This window comes from Harpia harpyja, chromosome 9 (genome assembly GCF_026419915.1).
Source record: "Harpia harpyja isolate bHarHar1 chromosome 9, bHarHar1 primary haplotype, whole genome shotgun sequence".
In the NCBI taxonomy this organism is placed as follows: domain Eukaryota; kingdom Metazoa; phylum Chordata; class Aves; order Accipitriformes; family Accipitridae; genus Harpia; species Harpia harpyja.
Window position 1 is genome coordinate 45,254,675 of NC_068948.1, and position 16,798 is coordinate 45,271,472.

Sequence of the window (16,798 nt, forward strand, 5' to 3'; positions counted from 1 at the left end):
CTTCCCAAGGGGGTGTAACGGACACGGCGTGGGGCAGGACCACCCCTGCCCCACAAGCTCTGGTTCAGACTTGGCCAACAAAACGGGTGGAAGAAACGACCCGACCGGGGCCCGTCGCCCGGTGGCAGAGCAACGCACCTCTGCGCCTCCTCCATGGGCAACCAACTGCTTGGCGGCCTCACTTCGGCTTTTCAGGCGGCGGCGTTTCCCCCGTGGGGGCCACACGGGCCGGTCACGGCTGGGAGGCAGCTGGGGGCTTCCCAGCCGAGCCCAGGCCCGGGGCGCCGGCATGGGACCCTGCCCTCGCCCCGGCCCTCGCTCGGCCACCAGCGCCTTTCCAATGCGGGGCCGTGGATCCCTAAGCCTCCATCGCGCCCCTCGTGTGCTCGCCGGGGGCCGGCAGCCCCACCGCTGACAGCGGCCTCGGGCCCACAAAATGGCGGCCGGCGGGCCCCCACCGCCGTGTCAGCCGGGCCCCGGCGGCCGTAGGAACCTTTGCGCGGCGGAACGCGTGGGCGCGGGGGGCGGTTTCCGAGCCGGGCCGGGCCGGTTGGAGGTTGGGCCGGGCCCGGCCCCGCCGCCATGGCCGAGGTCTCGGCGGAGCTGGAGCTGTTCCGCCGCCGCTGGCGGGAGGAGCTGGCGGGGGACGCGAAGCGACGGCGGCGGGAGGCGGTAGCAGCAGCGGAGCCCGAGAGCCGCCGCGGCGCGGAACCGGGCGAGCCGGGCTACCTAACGCTGGCCCGCGGCCTGCTGGACGGCGGCACCCCGGCCTGCCGTAGCCCGTCTCCCGCCCGCCCCACCGAGGAGCCCGCGGGGGACGGCGACGGCGACGACCTGCTGGGGCAGCTCATCCGAGACCTGGTAGGGCTCTGCGGGCCCCGGGGCTGTGCCCCGGCCGTGGCGGCCCTGGCGCTTTGCCTCGGGGTAGAGACCGGGGGCGAGGGGTGGAAGGAGGGGGGTCGGGTCGTGGCAAGGGGGGGGGGGCTGTGGAAATTTGGGGGGGTTGGGGGTGGTGGTGCCTCCTCTCTGGGATGGGGCGAGAAAGGGGGACGCTGAGTTTTGGGTTCCTGCGAGCTTGCGTATAAGCTCAGCTTCTGAATACATTGCGTCTTACAGGGGTTTTAGCCCTCCAAAATCTACTTTTCTTCTTATGAGGCGGCACTTTTTCTTCCCCTTAAAAAAAAATTTTGTGGCGTGTTCAGGCGATTTGATGCAGCGCCAGCGATTAAGGGTATCCTGCTTTGTGACAGAGCGGTGTAGTAAAAGAACAAGTGTTAATTCTTTAAATAAAGGAGTTAATTTGGAAATAGTCTTAAATACAGTTCTGAACCAGATAAAAGTTACTTTGGTAAATCCTCTAAATGCAATAGATATTTTATTTACAGCGTAGGAAAACTAGGGGGGAAACCCATTTTCTTGCTTCTCACTAACCTAACTGTGACTAATTACTCTTTGCTTAAAAAAAAATTAAAAGGAACAGATTAAATTTCTGTCTGCAAGGCACAAATTAATCCATTTACAGAATTAGTGCTCCATTAGCACACAGGAGCCCAAATCTGTCTCAGAGGGGATGGCAGTATTTGAGTTTTGGATTCATTCCAGTAGACTTTTAGACAGGCTGGTGCTGACTTAACATTACCGCTTCGTTTGCGGCGGTGAGCACTGTGCTAAGGACAAGCTGCGTGAATTTTGGGGATGTGGGAAGGGAAGACCTTGATCTGTCTCTAGTGTTAAGATTGCATTAGAATGGAATTAGTATGAGCCATTGCTTGAGCTTTGTCGCAAGCTCGTGCTTACAGTTTGACTATAAATACTCTTGCAGGTTATTTAAAAAAAAAATCTGTATAGCTGTTTTTTCTTTCTTTTTCCCCCCTTTTTCATGAGAGAGCTATCGGTCTTGACTGTTGTGCCTGTACCGGTCTGTCTGTAGGCAGTCTGTCCTTCGATGATACGTTTGGGTACGTGCAGACAGACCGGGTTCTGCTGGTTGGATGTGAGTCAACTCCAATTTGGAAGCAATATATTTATAGTGGTGCTGTGCCTGAGCTCATAAGCCTAGAGCTAATAAGGCTTGCCGAATGGCTCATCTTATTAGTTTGGGCAGCGTGTTGCTCTAAAATGGTTATGCGGCTCCTGGATCTGAGCTGGTTCACATCTGGGCAGCTTGGGGTCTGTCTGCATGTGGCCATGGAGATGTGCTCTCAGAGTTCCTTCCATATTTTCCTTTGGTGTCCCCTTTGGAAATAGACGCAATTTAAATCGCGTGAAAGCAAACAATCTTGCAAATCCACAGCAGGCAGCAGAGCCAGTGGTCTTCATGCAGAGGGAAAGGAAAAGGAGCTGTTTGTGCAGGAAAATTGTGGACAAGGAGGGAGGGGAGCAGAAAGGTTGGTGTAAGGTCCTAGTTTAAGTAACTTTAGAATGAGCGCGAGGTTCCAGTGTCTATAATCTGGTGCTGTTTTGCTAAAAAGACCTAATGGGAACATTGCCCGTGTTTGTGCTGTCTAAACACTTACCTAGTGTAGAACACCTTTTGCATTAAAAGCTTCCACGCAACCATATTATACAATGGTTTTCCAGTGTAACTGTACTTTAAATAAACCCAGCATTGCCTGTTTTTGCTGCTTCGTTGGCACTGCAAAGGGTGCAGGTTTAAATGAGCAAGGAGTAGTTGTAGAAGACGCCTACAAAGAAACAAAGGTATTGGGGCTAGAGAAGTGCTAAGAGGCAAGGGATGATCCTGATTTGGGATCTGCCTGACTTTCTGATGGCAAACAACGGAGGTAGGTTTTAACTGAGCAGCTGGTTTTGTGCATGGGGATTGATGGAGAGTGATCAGGTGTTTGGGAGCACTGGGGAGGTACAGAAACCAGGAAAAAACACTAGAGAGCAAAACTTTGAAATGGGTGACATAGAAATGGTCAGAATGGGCTGATTTTGCTCTCTCCGTTATATAGTATAAAAATTTGGAATGTCCAGATAAAAATGAAGGAGAGGACAAATCTTGATGTCATAACTGCAGGAAGAAGACTTAATAATTACGTAGTTAAAACAAGCAAAAAAACCTGTAGGAAAAAATGTATGTGCTGCATTTAGCTGTTAGATTAAAATGATGGATTCTTTGCTTTTAATTTTTTTTTTTAGATACTTAATCAGTTAAAGCAGCAACTCTTTCAGCATATTTCATATTAAGAAGGTATTTATACGTTACTAATGAAAGACAGAAACAAACTGTAAGGTCATCTCCATTCAGTTTTATATCAAAATATTTGTTCATTTTTCATCATCTGTGTTTGAAATCTTGTAAGTGAAATTAACAGTGGGCATATATCTTCAAAGTGCTTACTTGTTTGGTCTTTTTGATGCTGAAACCTTAGACAAACTTTTTGACTAGAGCTCGTGTCTTGCCTTTCTCTGCCATCTGACTATAGACAAGCCTTGCAGTTCTCCTCAATTTGCTTTTTAGCTCCAATATTAGCCTTCTAATATTCTTTACCTGATATGACTCGCAGAGAACAAAGAGTAGCTCAGGTACCTTCATGCCGGCGTGGTGTCTCTGATGTTGTGCCCATAAGGAAGGGGAGGCAGAATTACTTCTGCCTTTTTTATGGAACTGTGATGGCGCTGAGGATGCAACGTCCTTTCTTTGTACTACGGTAACTTTTGCTGCTATCTAGCTGTGCGTTAAAGAAGCCTAACAAATTATTTTCTCTTTTTTTCTTTTCAGAATGAAATAAACGAGGTTCCTTTCTTTGATATCCAGCTGCCTTATGAACTGGCACTGAAGATATTTCAGTACCTGGGCAAGACTGAATTGGGAAGATGTGCTCAGGTAAGTGCTGCTGACAGTTTGTTTCTCTGATACCATGTAAAACTGGCAGAAATATTGAAGAAACAGTCAGGCACCTTGATGCAGGGAAGATGCGTGGTAGCCGTAGTAGCTCAGCTGATTGTGCTTTTACTTATTAGAAATACATCCAAAGCTGAATATTGAAAAAATAACAGTAAATGAGCTGGATTTATAGCTTGCAGTTGAGTAGAGTTAAATAAAACATTTGTGGCTCGGGCAAGAGCGAAGCCTTAAAAATTAAAATAAATACTTGCAAAGATCTTTTGATTCAAGCGAATGTATTTAGAAACAAGTGAGTGTCTTGCTGCAATATTAAGAACTCGGCACTTTACAGTGCCAAGGGCATGGCAACAAAGCTGTTCCTCCCACTTTCCAGTCCGTGACTTGAACCATGGGAATTGGAGTAGTAACTTTTTGTTTGTAGTAATTTCATGTGAGGCTAAATTCCTAAAGGACACTGATTTTCCTCCCGCCCCGCAAGGAGTTTATATTTTTCGTTGGTGATACTTTAAGAGAGTGCTTTCACTGGTCTGTACTCAGACATGGTCCATAATTTATGTGTAGTTGTAAACTGCCCGTTTCCTAAGTTAAACGCTCACACACACACCTGACTAAGAATTGTTCAGCCCACACTATTGAGCCTCTTCATGTCCTTTCTGCACACGTTGAATGATGAACCTGCTCTCTGAATGAGTCTTCAAAGCAAACTTAATTGGCAAGTGTTGATTACCCTGTGAAATAGAGTAGAATATTGTGCATATTCATTGCCAGCTTCTCCTGTGACCACTATTTAGTGTCTCAGGCTGGTGTTCATTGAACTCTTACGTACAAAGCACATCTTGCAACTTCACAAAAATCCAACCAAAACTATTCTTTGTGTTACACTCAAACCATGCCCTGGACTGTTGCAAGAGAAAGAAATGTTAACATGTAAAAATTGAAAAGTGATGGACAGGGTATAGCTTTGTTGTGGATGGTAAACTAGACACAAGTATTATCCAGATGGCACATGCATTGAAATGAAATCGGACTTGTAATGTTCAGTATGAGCAAGTCATGGCGTTAAATAGCTACAGGTGGTTATTGCTTGAATCTTTGACTTGCTAATGCCTTTTAGGAACAAGGACTGTTAGAAGAAAAATAATTCCTCTTGCAGGGCTTCTGTTGCAGAGGAAAACATTGTCTAGGATTATTTTTTGGTGCTGTCCAGGGGACTGTGAAGCTTTCAGATATGCTCGAGTTTCTGTCATTTGAGGTAGAGATACACGATCAGTAAAGGCTGCATCCCATGGAAAGGAACAGGGTTGCATATTTGAAGTGGATTACTTTAAGGTTATTCTTTGTCTTTCTCTTCCCCCCCCCCCCCCAGCATGATCAGTTTACCTTATGGCATAGTGAAAAGATTGGCTGATGAAGGGCTGCTCCTTTTCTCTGTGCTTGGGCTGCACTTGATTTCTCTCTCTCTCTCGCTTTGGTTTCTAACTTGAACCTGTTCTCGTAAGGTATGTTTTAACACTGAGAAAATTTTCCACATTTCTCATTCGTCTTCTCAGACTTAGTCAGTTGGTCCTACATGGCAGCTGACAGGTAGCTGAGCAAATGCCTGGTGTTTTACAAGGCTTTCCAAATGAGATGAATATCCAATGCTTTTAGTGCAGAGCTGGCTTCTTTTTAGGGGTTCAAATAAAAAGCGAAGCAATAAAAATAAATACCATTTTCATTTTTCTCTTGGTGATTTTGTTTTTGAAGGGGGGGAAACCCTCTTCTGTTAAATGGAAAGCCCTGCTGCTTTACAGTGTTATCGTAGAAAGGTTTTTTTATTAAGGCGCCTTGGGATTTTAGTGAAATTGGGCCAGTTAGTACAATTGGCATCGTGAACTATGTGAGTGCCTTTGGAGAAAACCTGTTTGCTTAGTTCTTTATGCCAAATTGGTAACTGACTAACAGTAAAGTAGCCTGACTGCAGAGCCTCTTTGAGATTTAATCACACCACAGACTGCTCTGGAGAACTTTAATTTCACCCTGATATTTCCCCCTCCCCCTCTTCCCCACAGCTTTTCTTTGATTTTTGGAATTAGTACTATAAAACACAAACTATCTGTATGGGACTTGAAATACGAAAGCCATGTGCAGCATGTAAATTAATGGTGTCATCGGTTCCTGAGCTCTGGTGGGTTCACAGTAGTTGTGCAATATTCAGTAGCATCCAGCAGACCAGTCTCTGTTGATATCCCGTGTTTATAATTCAAGGACAAAGGTATTCAGGACTTAATTAGTCAGCAGAACAGTCCAGAGTAATGGCAAAATTTTTCCTCTGCTTTGTGCCAGCCCTATGAACACCTTTTGATTCTGTTCTGACCACTGAAAGAAATAGCTATGCTACGAGCGACTTTCTTGTGACTTCTGTGATGAGTGGGTTTGAGAGCAGTCAGTCCTTCGTCCTGGTTGTGATGTAGAGGGAAAAGCAAAACAATCACTTGGGACACCACAAGTATGACAAATTGAGATACATCAGAAGTTCTTGTGTTATTTGCGGCTGATGCTGCAGATACCTGCAATTAACTTCACTCGTGGTCTGAGGACCTAGCCTTTAAACTGTCAGCTTAGTGATAAGGTGATGGGTCTCATCTATTAACTTCTCCGTATATCTATAGTTGTTACTGCTTTCTAGTAAATACCAGAGACTGCATAAATTGCATTTTGTGGTGTGAAATACCAGTACGTACTGAATTTTGGCAAGGCTAAGGCAGTTTTATTTCTGAACGGATCAGTGGGAAATTGCCTTGAACTGTTAGCATTTTCATCCGAGAGAAAGTTTAGAAATGTTTACCAACACAACAATTGTGTATGTATCTAGGACAAGGGAGACTGTTTCTAGGATTTTAAGAATGAATTGTTGTGCATAAATCAAGAATTTCAGATGCTTGCCTCTAGAGCTTCTGGAATTGTTAAACTGTTAGGCTTTTAGTGTTTATATGTTTAAAAAAAGAAAATCTCGTGTATTTTTTGAGCATACTTTTGCATCAAAGTTGTATATGGGTAAAAGTAATCATCCATACTCCTCATAGCTTAGAGAGAGAGCAGAGAAACTGATGGATAAGGGTATCCTGGGCTCAGGATGAGACTTAAGATAACAGATGGACCACCCAGTGGATAAGGAATTGGCTGGTTGGTCGCACTCAAAGTGTTGCGGTCAATGGCTTGATGTCCGAATGGAGACCAGTGACGAATGGCGTTCCTCAGGGGTCAGCACTGGGACCAGTGCTGTTTAACATCTCTGTCGGCGACATGGACAGTGGGATTGAGTGCACCCTCAGCAAGTTTGCCAGCGACACCAAGCTGTGTGGTGCGGTCGACACGCTGGAGGGAAGGGATGCCATCCAGAGGGACCTTGACAGGCTGGAGAGGTGGGCCCGTGTGAACCTCATGAAGTTCAACAAGGCCAAGTGCAAGGTCCTGCACACGGGTCGGGGCAATCCCAAGCACAAATAGAGGCTGGGCAATGAGTGGATTGAGAGCAGCCCTGAGGAGAAGGACTTGGGGGCGTTGGTTGACGAGAAGCTCAACATGACCCGGCAATGTGCGCTTGCAGCCCAGAAAGCCAACCGTATCCTGGGCTGCATCAAAAGAAGCGGGACCAGCAGGTCGAGGGAGGCGATTCTCCCCCTCTGCTCCGCTCTCATGAGACCCCACCTGCAGTACTGCCTTCAGCTCTGGGGCCCCCAACTTAAGAAGGACATGGACCTGTTGGAGCAGGTCCAGAGGAGGACCACGAAGATGGTCAGGGGGCTGGAGCACCTCTCCTATGAAGACAGGCTGAGAGAGTTGGGGTTGTTCAGCCTAGAGAAGAGAAGGCTCCGGGGAGACCTTACTGTGGCCTTCCAGCACCTAAAGGGGACCTACAGGAAAGACGGGGAGGGACTTTTTACAAGGGCATGTAGTGACAGGACAAGGGGTGATGGCTTTAAACTGAAAGAGAGTAGATTTAGATTAGATGTAAGGAAGTTCTTCCCTGTGAGGGTGGTGAGGCACTGGCACAGGTTGTCCGGAGAGGTTGTGGGTGCCCCATCCCTGGAAGTGTGCAAGGCCAGGTTGGATGGGGCTTTGAGCAACCTGGTCTGGTGGAAGGTGTCCCTGCCCATGGCAGGGGGATTGGAACTAGATGATCTTTAGGGTCCTTTCCAACCCAAACCATCCTATGATTTTATGATGATTCTATGATTATGGCTGTGAATTGAAAAGATGAGCAGCTTCCACCTGGTATGGCTTCCATCTGAATGGCTTTGGCTTAAATATTTGGCGCTACATATTGTAGTGAACTGAGAGTCCAGATATTTCCAGTTGAGGCCCCTGGCTTCAGCGAATGAACCTTGACTATGTCTTTTGTGTCTAGGGAAGAAAACAAACCTAATGAAACAAAGAGTTATCAGATGGAGAGGGATAAATAAACCTTCATTAGGATTTGAGCCAGTTGATTTAGAGAGGATTAGAAGAAATTTAGGATTTGATGGAAGAGGTGGGGGGTTTTGGGGGAAAAAAAAAAAATCCCCGAAAGGCAAAACCAAATAGAAAAACCTATGTCAGCATAAGCCTTCGAAGTCCTTCAGAACATTATTGCTTGCTGAACTATAAGATATAAAACTGTTCCTGTGTGGAGCTCAGGGGAAACCGAAGTTTCTTTGCTGAGAACAGTTGAGAACTGTAGTAAAAAGATAATAGGAACACTGAAGACAAAATTAAATTGGGAACTCTAAATCTATAAACGATAGTGTAAGATGTTGTCATTGATCGTTGTTGGAGTTTCTACGTAGTGTAGATTTGGAAATAATGATGTTCGTAGTTTAATAAGAGCTTTGCACCTCTCAGCTACTCTCCAACAAGCAGAATGTATGGGTGCCTATAAATAAAGCCATAATGCTCTGGCTTTCGGGGCCTCACCTGAAACTCTTAAGTCAAGCAGATCTAATAAAGCTGACTTCAAGCCAATGGTTGGTTTTAATGCGGCAGCTCACAGTGGTGCTGTAAAGTGAAATGCTTGAGACTCTTTTATTAGCGATTTCTTGCAGCTGAGGCTCGCTCAGTGGGGCTTTTACAAGGGATTGTCATGCCAGTTTTGGTGCATTAAGAAAAGGCTGCATTAGGGACCCTTGGAAATTCATGCTTGTGAAGCAGCAGGATTCGATGTAATTTGATTTAAAAAAATCATAATAGGATAGGATCTTTATTCCCCTTGAATGTTTGTTCCTGAAAGTTGAAAAGGCAGTCTAAATTTTATGTAGTCGTGTTCCCCCCCCCCCCTTTTTTTTTTACTGTCTTTATAAAATGCTTTTAAGACCTTGAAACTAGAAAGGTCTGTACAACATTGTCTATTTTGGCAGACTCCAAAGATGTGTTTTTTCCTTTTTTTTTCTTTCTTTTTTTTTAAAGGCAAGGCAAAAGTTGCCGTAGTTTGGCTTTGTTTACTTCTGCTTTTGTATTAGCCTGTCCCCTCAATGTTAGCATAAATGTGCTGCTGTTACAGGAGGGTGGCAGAGGTGCTGTTACGGTTGACCAGGCTTGGCCGGGGTGCTCAACTCCTGCAGAACACCTGCTTTTTTTGTGTGTCAGCAAAAAGCTGAGTGGTTTTTTTTTTTTTTTCTTTGAGCAGTATATGGATTTATGTTACTTTAAAATCAAATTGAGAGCAAATTCCCCACTAAACTGTAATGGTTTGAAATTTGGATTGTTTTGGGGTTTTTTTTTTGCTTTTGAACTTCCTGAGTGTGTCCCTATAGGGACAGGAGCATTAAGCACTGCTTTTTTTTATTACAGGATGATGTATAATGCTAGAGAAGACTCGGTGCTATTTCTGTGATTTGTAAGGCATTATGATTGCTGTATCCAGGTTGTTTTGTTTGTCTGGTGGTGGAAGGAGATTGTATGTCTGCTAGTTTGAATTGACATCTTTTGGTGAATAACTAGAATATTAGCTCTGCTGGACTTGGCTATTCCTGTTTGAGAGCTGCTCGTATATGTAGATATCAAATCTTAAAAACATATGCAGGTTACTCAGTCCACTCCCCTTTTTTCTCTCATGTTAAACTTCCCCCCCTCCTTTGGAAGAAACAGGTCATGAGATATGTCTTATGATGGAATTCTAGATTCTTACTGGGATGTGGGTTTTTGAGAGCAGTAATGATACTTGTGTGTCTTTACAGCAAGACCAACCAGCAACACAACGTAAACAAGATGGCTAGAAGCTTCATAAAGTTTTCAAGGGGACATCTCTGCTGTTCATTGCAGGGCATACTGTCCCACTGTTTGGGGACTATATAGTATGCAAGGAGGTTTGGGACCACGTGCGTAAGATGGTTTTGCACTTACTGTGACCCAAGGAGAGCTGTAAGACACGGGGTTGTGTTGACGGGACTGACCTGCTTTCTGGATCTTAGCTGCTGTCTCCCTGCGGTGTTGGGAGTGTTCTGGTTGGGCTGACCAGTCAGTCTTGGCCTCATGCTGCATTTAATACAGCAGACTGAGGCAGGATCTTCCAAGTCATCACATATAAAATTTGACAGATCCTGTTACAAACTCTGAGATCGCTTGATCTATTTAAGGTGGGGCGTGTTGTTTTCCTAAGCCTTGCTACACGCTTTGTTGCTCCAATGGTTTTTGTTCTGCCTGGACTTCTTGCAAATCTGTACCAGCCAAAAGGGTCTCGTACTTTCAGCGTTCCTCGTGATACATAATTCTGTGAAGCTATACTTTGTGTTTGAAAGCTGTAGTTTTAAGAAGTCTGAAGCAAGGCGCGCGTGGTAATGATAAAATACAAAAGAGATTTACTTGTTCCCCATTTTATGAGATTATAGTTCATCTTTTGCCTCCCTGTGCCATGTTGTATCTGTGTGTAAATGTGGAAGGAGTGGCAAGTAAACACAAAGAGATGGTCCTGTGAAAGTGCATTAATGGGAGGCCTAGATTCTTGGTGTAATCTTGGGACTGAAATGGACATTAGATGCTTAATTGTAAGTTGCTAAAAATGATGTCAATCTGAGAAGGCTTTTTTAATCTTTTGGAACCAGCGTACAATTGATTACTGCTTTCACCGGTAGCGGTTTTCATTGGTTGCATCTGTTTTTTTAAATTAAGAATTACAGAGGACAAATGCTACTTAAGTTGGCTCTTACCTCTTGAATCTTTAATTCTAAGCCCACAATTGATTATGATGAAGCTGTTCTCTCTGAAATGGACAGCAACTTGAGGCTACTTGAAAAACTTAATAATTCATTCCTATTTATGCACACTGTAATACAATAGGTTATAAATCACTAATGTTATACACCTAATCAGGCATTGTCAGTAGGACTTTAGAGATATGGTGGTATGATCTGAGAGGTTTTCTTAGCTCTAAATGTGAAAATAAATCTTTTTTTTTTTTCTCTAAACTTACAATGCTGTCTTAATTGTTTTCTTGCTTCTTTTCCCTTCAAAGTTTTCTAATACACTGATATTTCAGGTTGGCCGTGTGGCCACTAAACACTAGTGTCCATGTTGCGTGGAGTTTTAATGGAGTAGAAACTCAGTTATTTTCAAAAGATTCCATAGAAAACAAGCATTTTGTTAAAGGTTTGGTCTTTTTATACTCTCAGTAGTATGAAGGGTGAACAAATGTCTTTGTTTAGGTAAGCATTTAGTCTCAGTGCAGGCCGATATTGATATATATGTCTATATTTCAGATGTTATTTAAATCACTTTATATGAAATCTTTTTACTTATAACTTTATGATATATATATAAAAAACATAAATTCGATTTCTAGGTCAGCAGGACATGGAAAGTACTTGCAGAAGATGAAGTGTTGTGGTACCGGTTGTGCCAACAGGAAGGATACCTCTTAGATACGAGCATCTCTGATCATTCCTGTTGGAAGCTCACCCTCAAGAACTGCCGTGCCAGAGAGCGCACTTTGAAAACCAACTGGAAGGTAAAAGGGAATTTCTTTAATGGTATCCAGATGCTGTAGAAAAATGGGAACCTGGTTCAAGCAAGTGGTAGTGAAAAGTTGGTCTTTTGTATTGCAGCTTCTTTTTGCCACTTAAAAGGGGAAAGCTGCTGAAGGATTTATGAGGCTTAGCCTTAGCTGTAATACCTTTTTTCCCCAATGGCTGATTACTTTTGGGAGTGAGTCTTTCTGTTTGCTATGCGACTCCATTGGCTTTGGTGAAAGAGAGACGTTTATACTTCACCCATCCCTTGATAATGAGAATCAGCTTTTCAGATGAAGGCTGCTTCCCCTGCTCATTACATATCCTGGCTAAAATAAAGCTGTAATTTTTTTGCTGTTGGGGTAGTTGTTTCTCTACCTAAAGATTATGAATGATAATGAAGAGTAATAGCTTCTTTCTCGTTCATTTCCATCTGTAAAAAATTCCAGGCAGCAAGCATAAAATAGATGTGTCTTCTCTCTTAGCTGCACTGCAACTTGTCAGTAGCAATAGCAAAGCTTGGAGATTTTTACAAAGCAGCAAATTAACTTGGTTGATGAATGTATTGCAATACCAACACCATGTCTTGTCTTTCTGTGCAGAACCGCGTCGGTGCTGTGAGCCAGCTGCAATATGAGCTGGGAAAAATTCTTTGTGATGTACATTCTTGCGATGGAGTTGTTATTGCTGGGTGAGTATGACGTTGCATAATACTCACTTAATCTTCACTGTTTCAAATCTCATGTACTGCTTTTTAATGAATTCAAAAGAAGCACCCATTTGAGGCAACAAGAATGAATTTTTCTGACTGCAGTTCCTTTATGGGTGAGGTAGATTGTCCTTAAAGTGACTGATAATGATGGTTATCTACAAGTCATTTCAGCAGTGCAAATTTTTATTGTACTATTCAAAAAGCTATCTCATGTACATGTAGTCTCTGTAAAGACTATAGTACTTTCTGATGAACTGTATCTATTGTTTTGCTGTGGAAGCACCCAAATGTATTAAATATTGTACACATCTACTGAAAAATGCTCTTTTTATTATTTGTTTCCATAAAAATCTCTTAATCACGAGGATAGTTCTGTGTGCTGTCACAAGATAACTTTAGAAGGACTGTTACTGTTCTCCATTGTTATTTAAAAGACAATCTGGGGGGAAAAAAACCACCAAAAAAATAGACAAACTCAAACTTCTCTTTTCCTAATAAAAAGCTTTGTCAGGACCTTGATTTAATGTTAGCTATTCATTTGGTTTATGCTCTTAAATAGAATTTTAAGAACCTCACAAACTCTTAGAAGAGGTTACTGTGACTGTCTCAATAGGTGTAAGGCTTTACTGTATTCTGCTTGAATTTATAGGTTCAGTAATTAGTAGCCGTCCAGAAGAAGTCACATGAGTAAATAAAAATGATATCATCCTGGGGCCAGTCAGAGGACATTGTCCTTAACATACCAGAGTTCCATATTTTATGGTAGCACTTCATGTTAATGGTATGCTTATGCATTGTGGGATTAGAGAAAACGACTTATAAAATACTATAAAATTCACACACTGGTTGTAAGAAAAGTGCCTTGAAATACATTGTGTGTAGATAACTCCCATATACATTGAAATTGCGTTGAATGCTCTTGGACAACTGAGAGTGGAAGTCTGAACTAGCAGATGGCAGGAGTAAAAGGGGAATTTTAATCTTTGATTGGTTTGTGTTGTGTGCATTTGGTTTTTTTACTGGATGCTCTTCCACTTGTTTTACTTCTGCATTTGGAGGTCTCCCTTTCTGTTCTCTCTGCCATCCTATTCATTGGCTATTGCTTCTCTTTCTCCGCTTTTCACGCGATGTTTTCGCTGCTGTAATTGGTTGCATTATACAATGAAAATGTTTCTTCTGAAGAGCATTGTAGTCTGTGACCTCTAGAGGGGCAGTGCCACACAGCGGTTAACCTCAACAGTGGCCATGGGAAGAGGCTTGAAGAATTTGCGTGGCTGGAGTACCGCAGATCTGACGTTGACTCGTGTCTGATGTTGAGACTTCCTTGAGCCACCGAGAAGGCACGGCAGCTCCCAGCCTGCTGTGGTCTGCAGCTGGGATCCAGCTCTGTGGCTAGCAGCCTGACTTCTTTTGTGCCCTTCAGCGTGGGCAGTGTGTTTCCTGGCCTTGGCTGGGGATCTGCACTACTGTATCTGTTCCACTGTCTCTAATGAAACCTCCTGTACTTTTTTGGGAGCCAGAAACCCCAGTTGTCTCCATGCTGTTGCCAAAACATCCAGCTCTTTTTCTTCATTCTCTCCGTTGTGTTAATATCCGAACATGCAATACGTAGAAGGTAGGCAGAATAAATTAAATTTCTAAAGAATTAATAAACAAAGGACATTAATCCTGCATATTAAACTCAAATAGTCCGTATTTTAGCTTGGCGTATTACAGAAGTTGGGTTTATGCAGTTTCACACAGTCTTTTCATATTGGTTCCCCAGTTCCTCTGGTGTCTCTTGATTCTTTTGGTGAGTTTGCATCAGTTGGCATGATGAAGGGAGGTGGTGCCATTAAATAATTTAGGTTCCTGAAAGGTTCCTGAAAATAGGTGAGCAGGTAAGAGACCACTGAGGGAAAAGCTGCACATACGTATCCATTAGGAAAAGCGATCTTACGGGTTTCACTCAAATTACTTTTCAGTAATTTCCCTTCTCTGAGAAAATGAATTTTAGTAATGAAGTATCTTTTTATGAAGCTATGAGCATATAGTTGATAAAACAACATGGGGAAATCAGAATTCAGCTATTTGACTTCACCTGGTTCGTAAATGAAATGTTTAGAATATTAGAACGCAGAAGTTACATTACTTCCTTTGCTCTTTACTACTTGCCCTTCACTCTGCTTTGGTAGCTCGAGATCTCTGAAAGCCTCTTTTAAATTGCTGCAAGTAGAAAACTATTCTGTGAATCTTGCCCAAAAGAAGATGAATTTGTTGTTCTGCCAGCAATGATCAAAGTCTGCAAGACAGTAGCACGCTGTTGTACCTCCCAATAATATTTCCTGGTAAGTATCAAACAAGACAGACTTGAAGTTATAACTAAAACTTCCAAGGACATTAGCAAATTGTGCAGGGAAATACTTTGTTCGTTATGTGCATTCAGTAAGTATTTAAGATAGCTAGATCGAGGAATTTGTTGGGGTTTTGTTGTTTGTTTGTTTGTTTTAAATCCAAACATAACCCTCCCCTTTCTCTCCGAGCTTATAGTATTGTAGTTAATGGCATTGTGCTTTCAAATTTGTCATAAAAGTGTAATGAATCTGGTGATCAATAGCTAGCTGTTGCATTCTTTCAGTACTGAACAAGTAATTTAATAGCTGAGGTTAACAGAAGTCAATTTTCTTCTCAGTATAAATATCAATTATCTGTTACATTTAATGATTATATCTCCAGTTTCACAAACACTTATGTGCTTAGCTTTACATGTGAATAATCATAGATTACAGTGAGACTTGCCATGTGCATAAAGCTGAACTGATGTGTGACTTTGCACGTCTTGAAGTTGGTGAAGGTCTGAAAGCTAATTTTGTGTGTGGCATTTCCTGGGGTTTTCTAAGCAGTAGCTTGTGGCATTGTTTACCTTCCTTTCTTCTATAGTCAGGTTGCTGCACTGGAGAAAAATTGGGCCACTCGGTTTTTTAGCAGGTTTTTTGATGTCTGACTTTGGGGAGCAGCTGCAACGCTCTGGCTCAGCTCGGTCAGGCCAGCCAGGCATTACACTCTGTCTTTAGAGCTGGAAACTGTGGCAGTGTATAGCAGCTGCTCCCTGGTTTCAGGACATTCAACTCAGGATCTTGGGAGATCAGAGAATGGTTATAAAAATTAAAAAAGGGGTGGAGAGAGGTTTTCCAGCAGAAATGCTGGGGCTGTTTTGTATTTGGAGTCTTCGAGCAAAGCTGGGAACAATCCTATTTGATTTGAACCTGTGCTGTGATAGACCTCATCTTGTGTTTTTCACTATGCTGCTCCAAACTCTGCTGGAAAGTGGGATAATTTTTATTTTAGTTGCTGTAGAGTGTTTTGTTAATCTTTCTGGAAAGGAATTTGTACAGGTTGCGAGCAGCGTGACTTAAAACAGGAGCTACAAGTGTAATACATGGAGGCATAGTTTGCCTGAATGGGTTCAGGAGCGGATCTCTTTGTTAACACTGTGTAAGGAAGGAAAGATAAACTCTACGGGGTTAGCTCTCCCTTAGAGAAATGTACCTATTTCGTGCACTCTCCTCTGCTTTCCCCACGCTGCTGCCAAAGCTCGAGCCAGAAGATGGCAGAATATCAAGGATTGATTAAGTGCAACCTGAGCTGCGAGTTGAAGGTGGCTGCTAGCAGCTCCTCTTTCTCAGAGCGCCTTGCATTTACTGGCTGACATCAGATAATTCAATCTGGCCTGCATGCAGAGCATCTTGTGTTTATCATTAAAATTTCATCCCAGCGGTTACGATGCTTGTTTTCTGGGTCAGACCTTGAATCCCTTTTCATTTGAGACAGCGGTGTTTGTGGTTACCTCACTCCCAATCAATGTTGTATTCACCAGCCTTTCTACAGTTACATGTCTCAAAGGATCTTCTTTAAAGGGATGTTGTCCTCCCCCCCTACATATTCAATTCAAATGTAGTTTCATCTTTAAGTCAGAGTTTACTTAAAGCAATTATGTGTCTGCTCGCTTGGCTTTTATAAATTACTACTGGTGATTAGGTTCACTGTACCTAATGCTGTCGTATGTTTGCTTTCAGTACCGAATGCCTGGATTTCTTCACCTTCTGTTAATAAAATCTTAAATTATTATTTTTTTTTAAGCAAGCTCACGTTCAGACAGTAAAATTGCTACTTTCTTTTTTTCTTGGCAGTGTCGGCAGCCACGCTGATGGGCATTTGTAGTCAGAGGTTAGGTCCTCCTGGAGATAGCGATCTCAGAGCATGCATCTGGTCCTTGTTTGAACTGTGTTGTCA

At 43.0% G+C, this 16,798-nt stretch overlaps 1 protein-coding gene across 2 annotated transcripts in view; it reads left to right on the forward strand.

Moving 5' to 3' along the window:
- The first annotated feature begins 296 nt into the window (after positions 1 to 296).
- Positions 297 to 16,798, forward strand: part of FBXW8 (F-box and WD repeat domain containing 8) — a 53,279-nt gene continuing 36,777 nt past the window's right edge. For both annotated transcript variants that reach the window (XM_052795753.1, XM_052795754.1), the window contains exons 1-4: positions 297 to 861; positions 3,728 to 3,832; positions 11,649 to 11,813; positions 12,417 to 12,505. In XM_052795753.1, the coding sequence (XP_052651713.1) occupies positions 583 to 861; positions 3,728 to 3,832; positions 11,649 to 11,813; positions 12,417 to 12,505 (638 nt within the window). In that variant the 5' untranslated portion in view covers positions 297 to 582. The remainder of the gene's footprint in view (positions 862 to 3,727; positions 3,833 to 11,648; positions 11,814 to 12,416; positions 12,506 to 16,798) is intronic.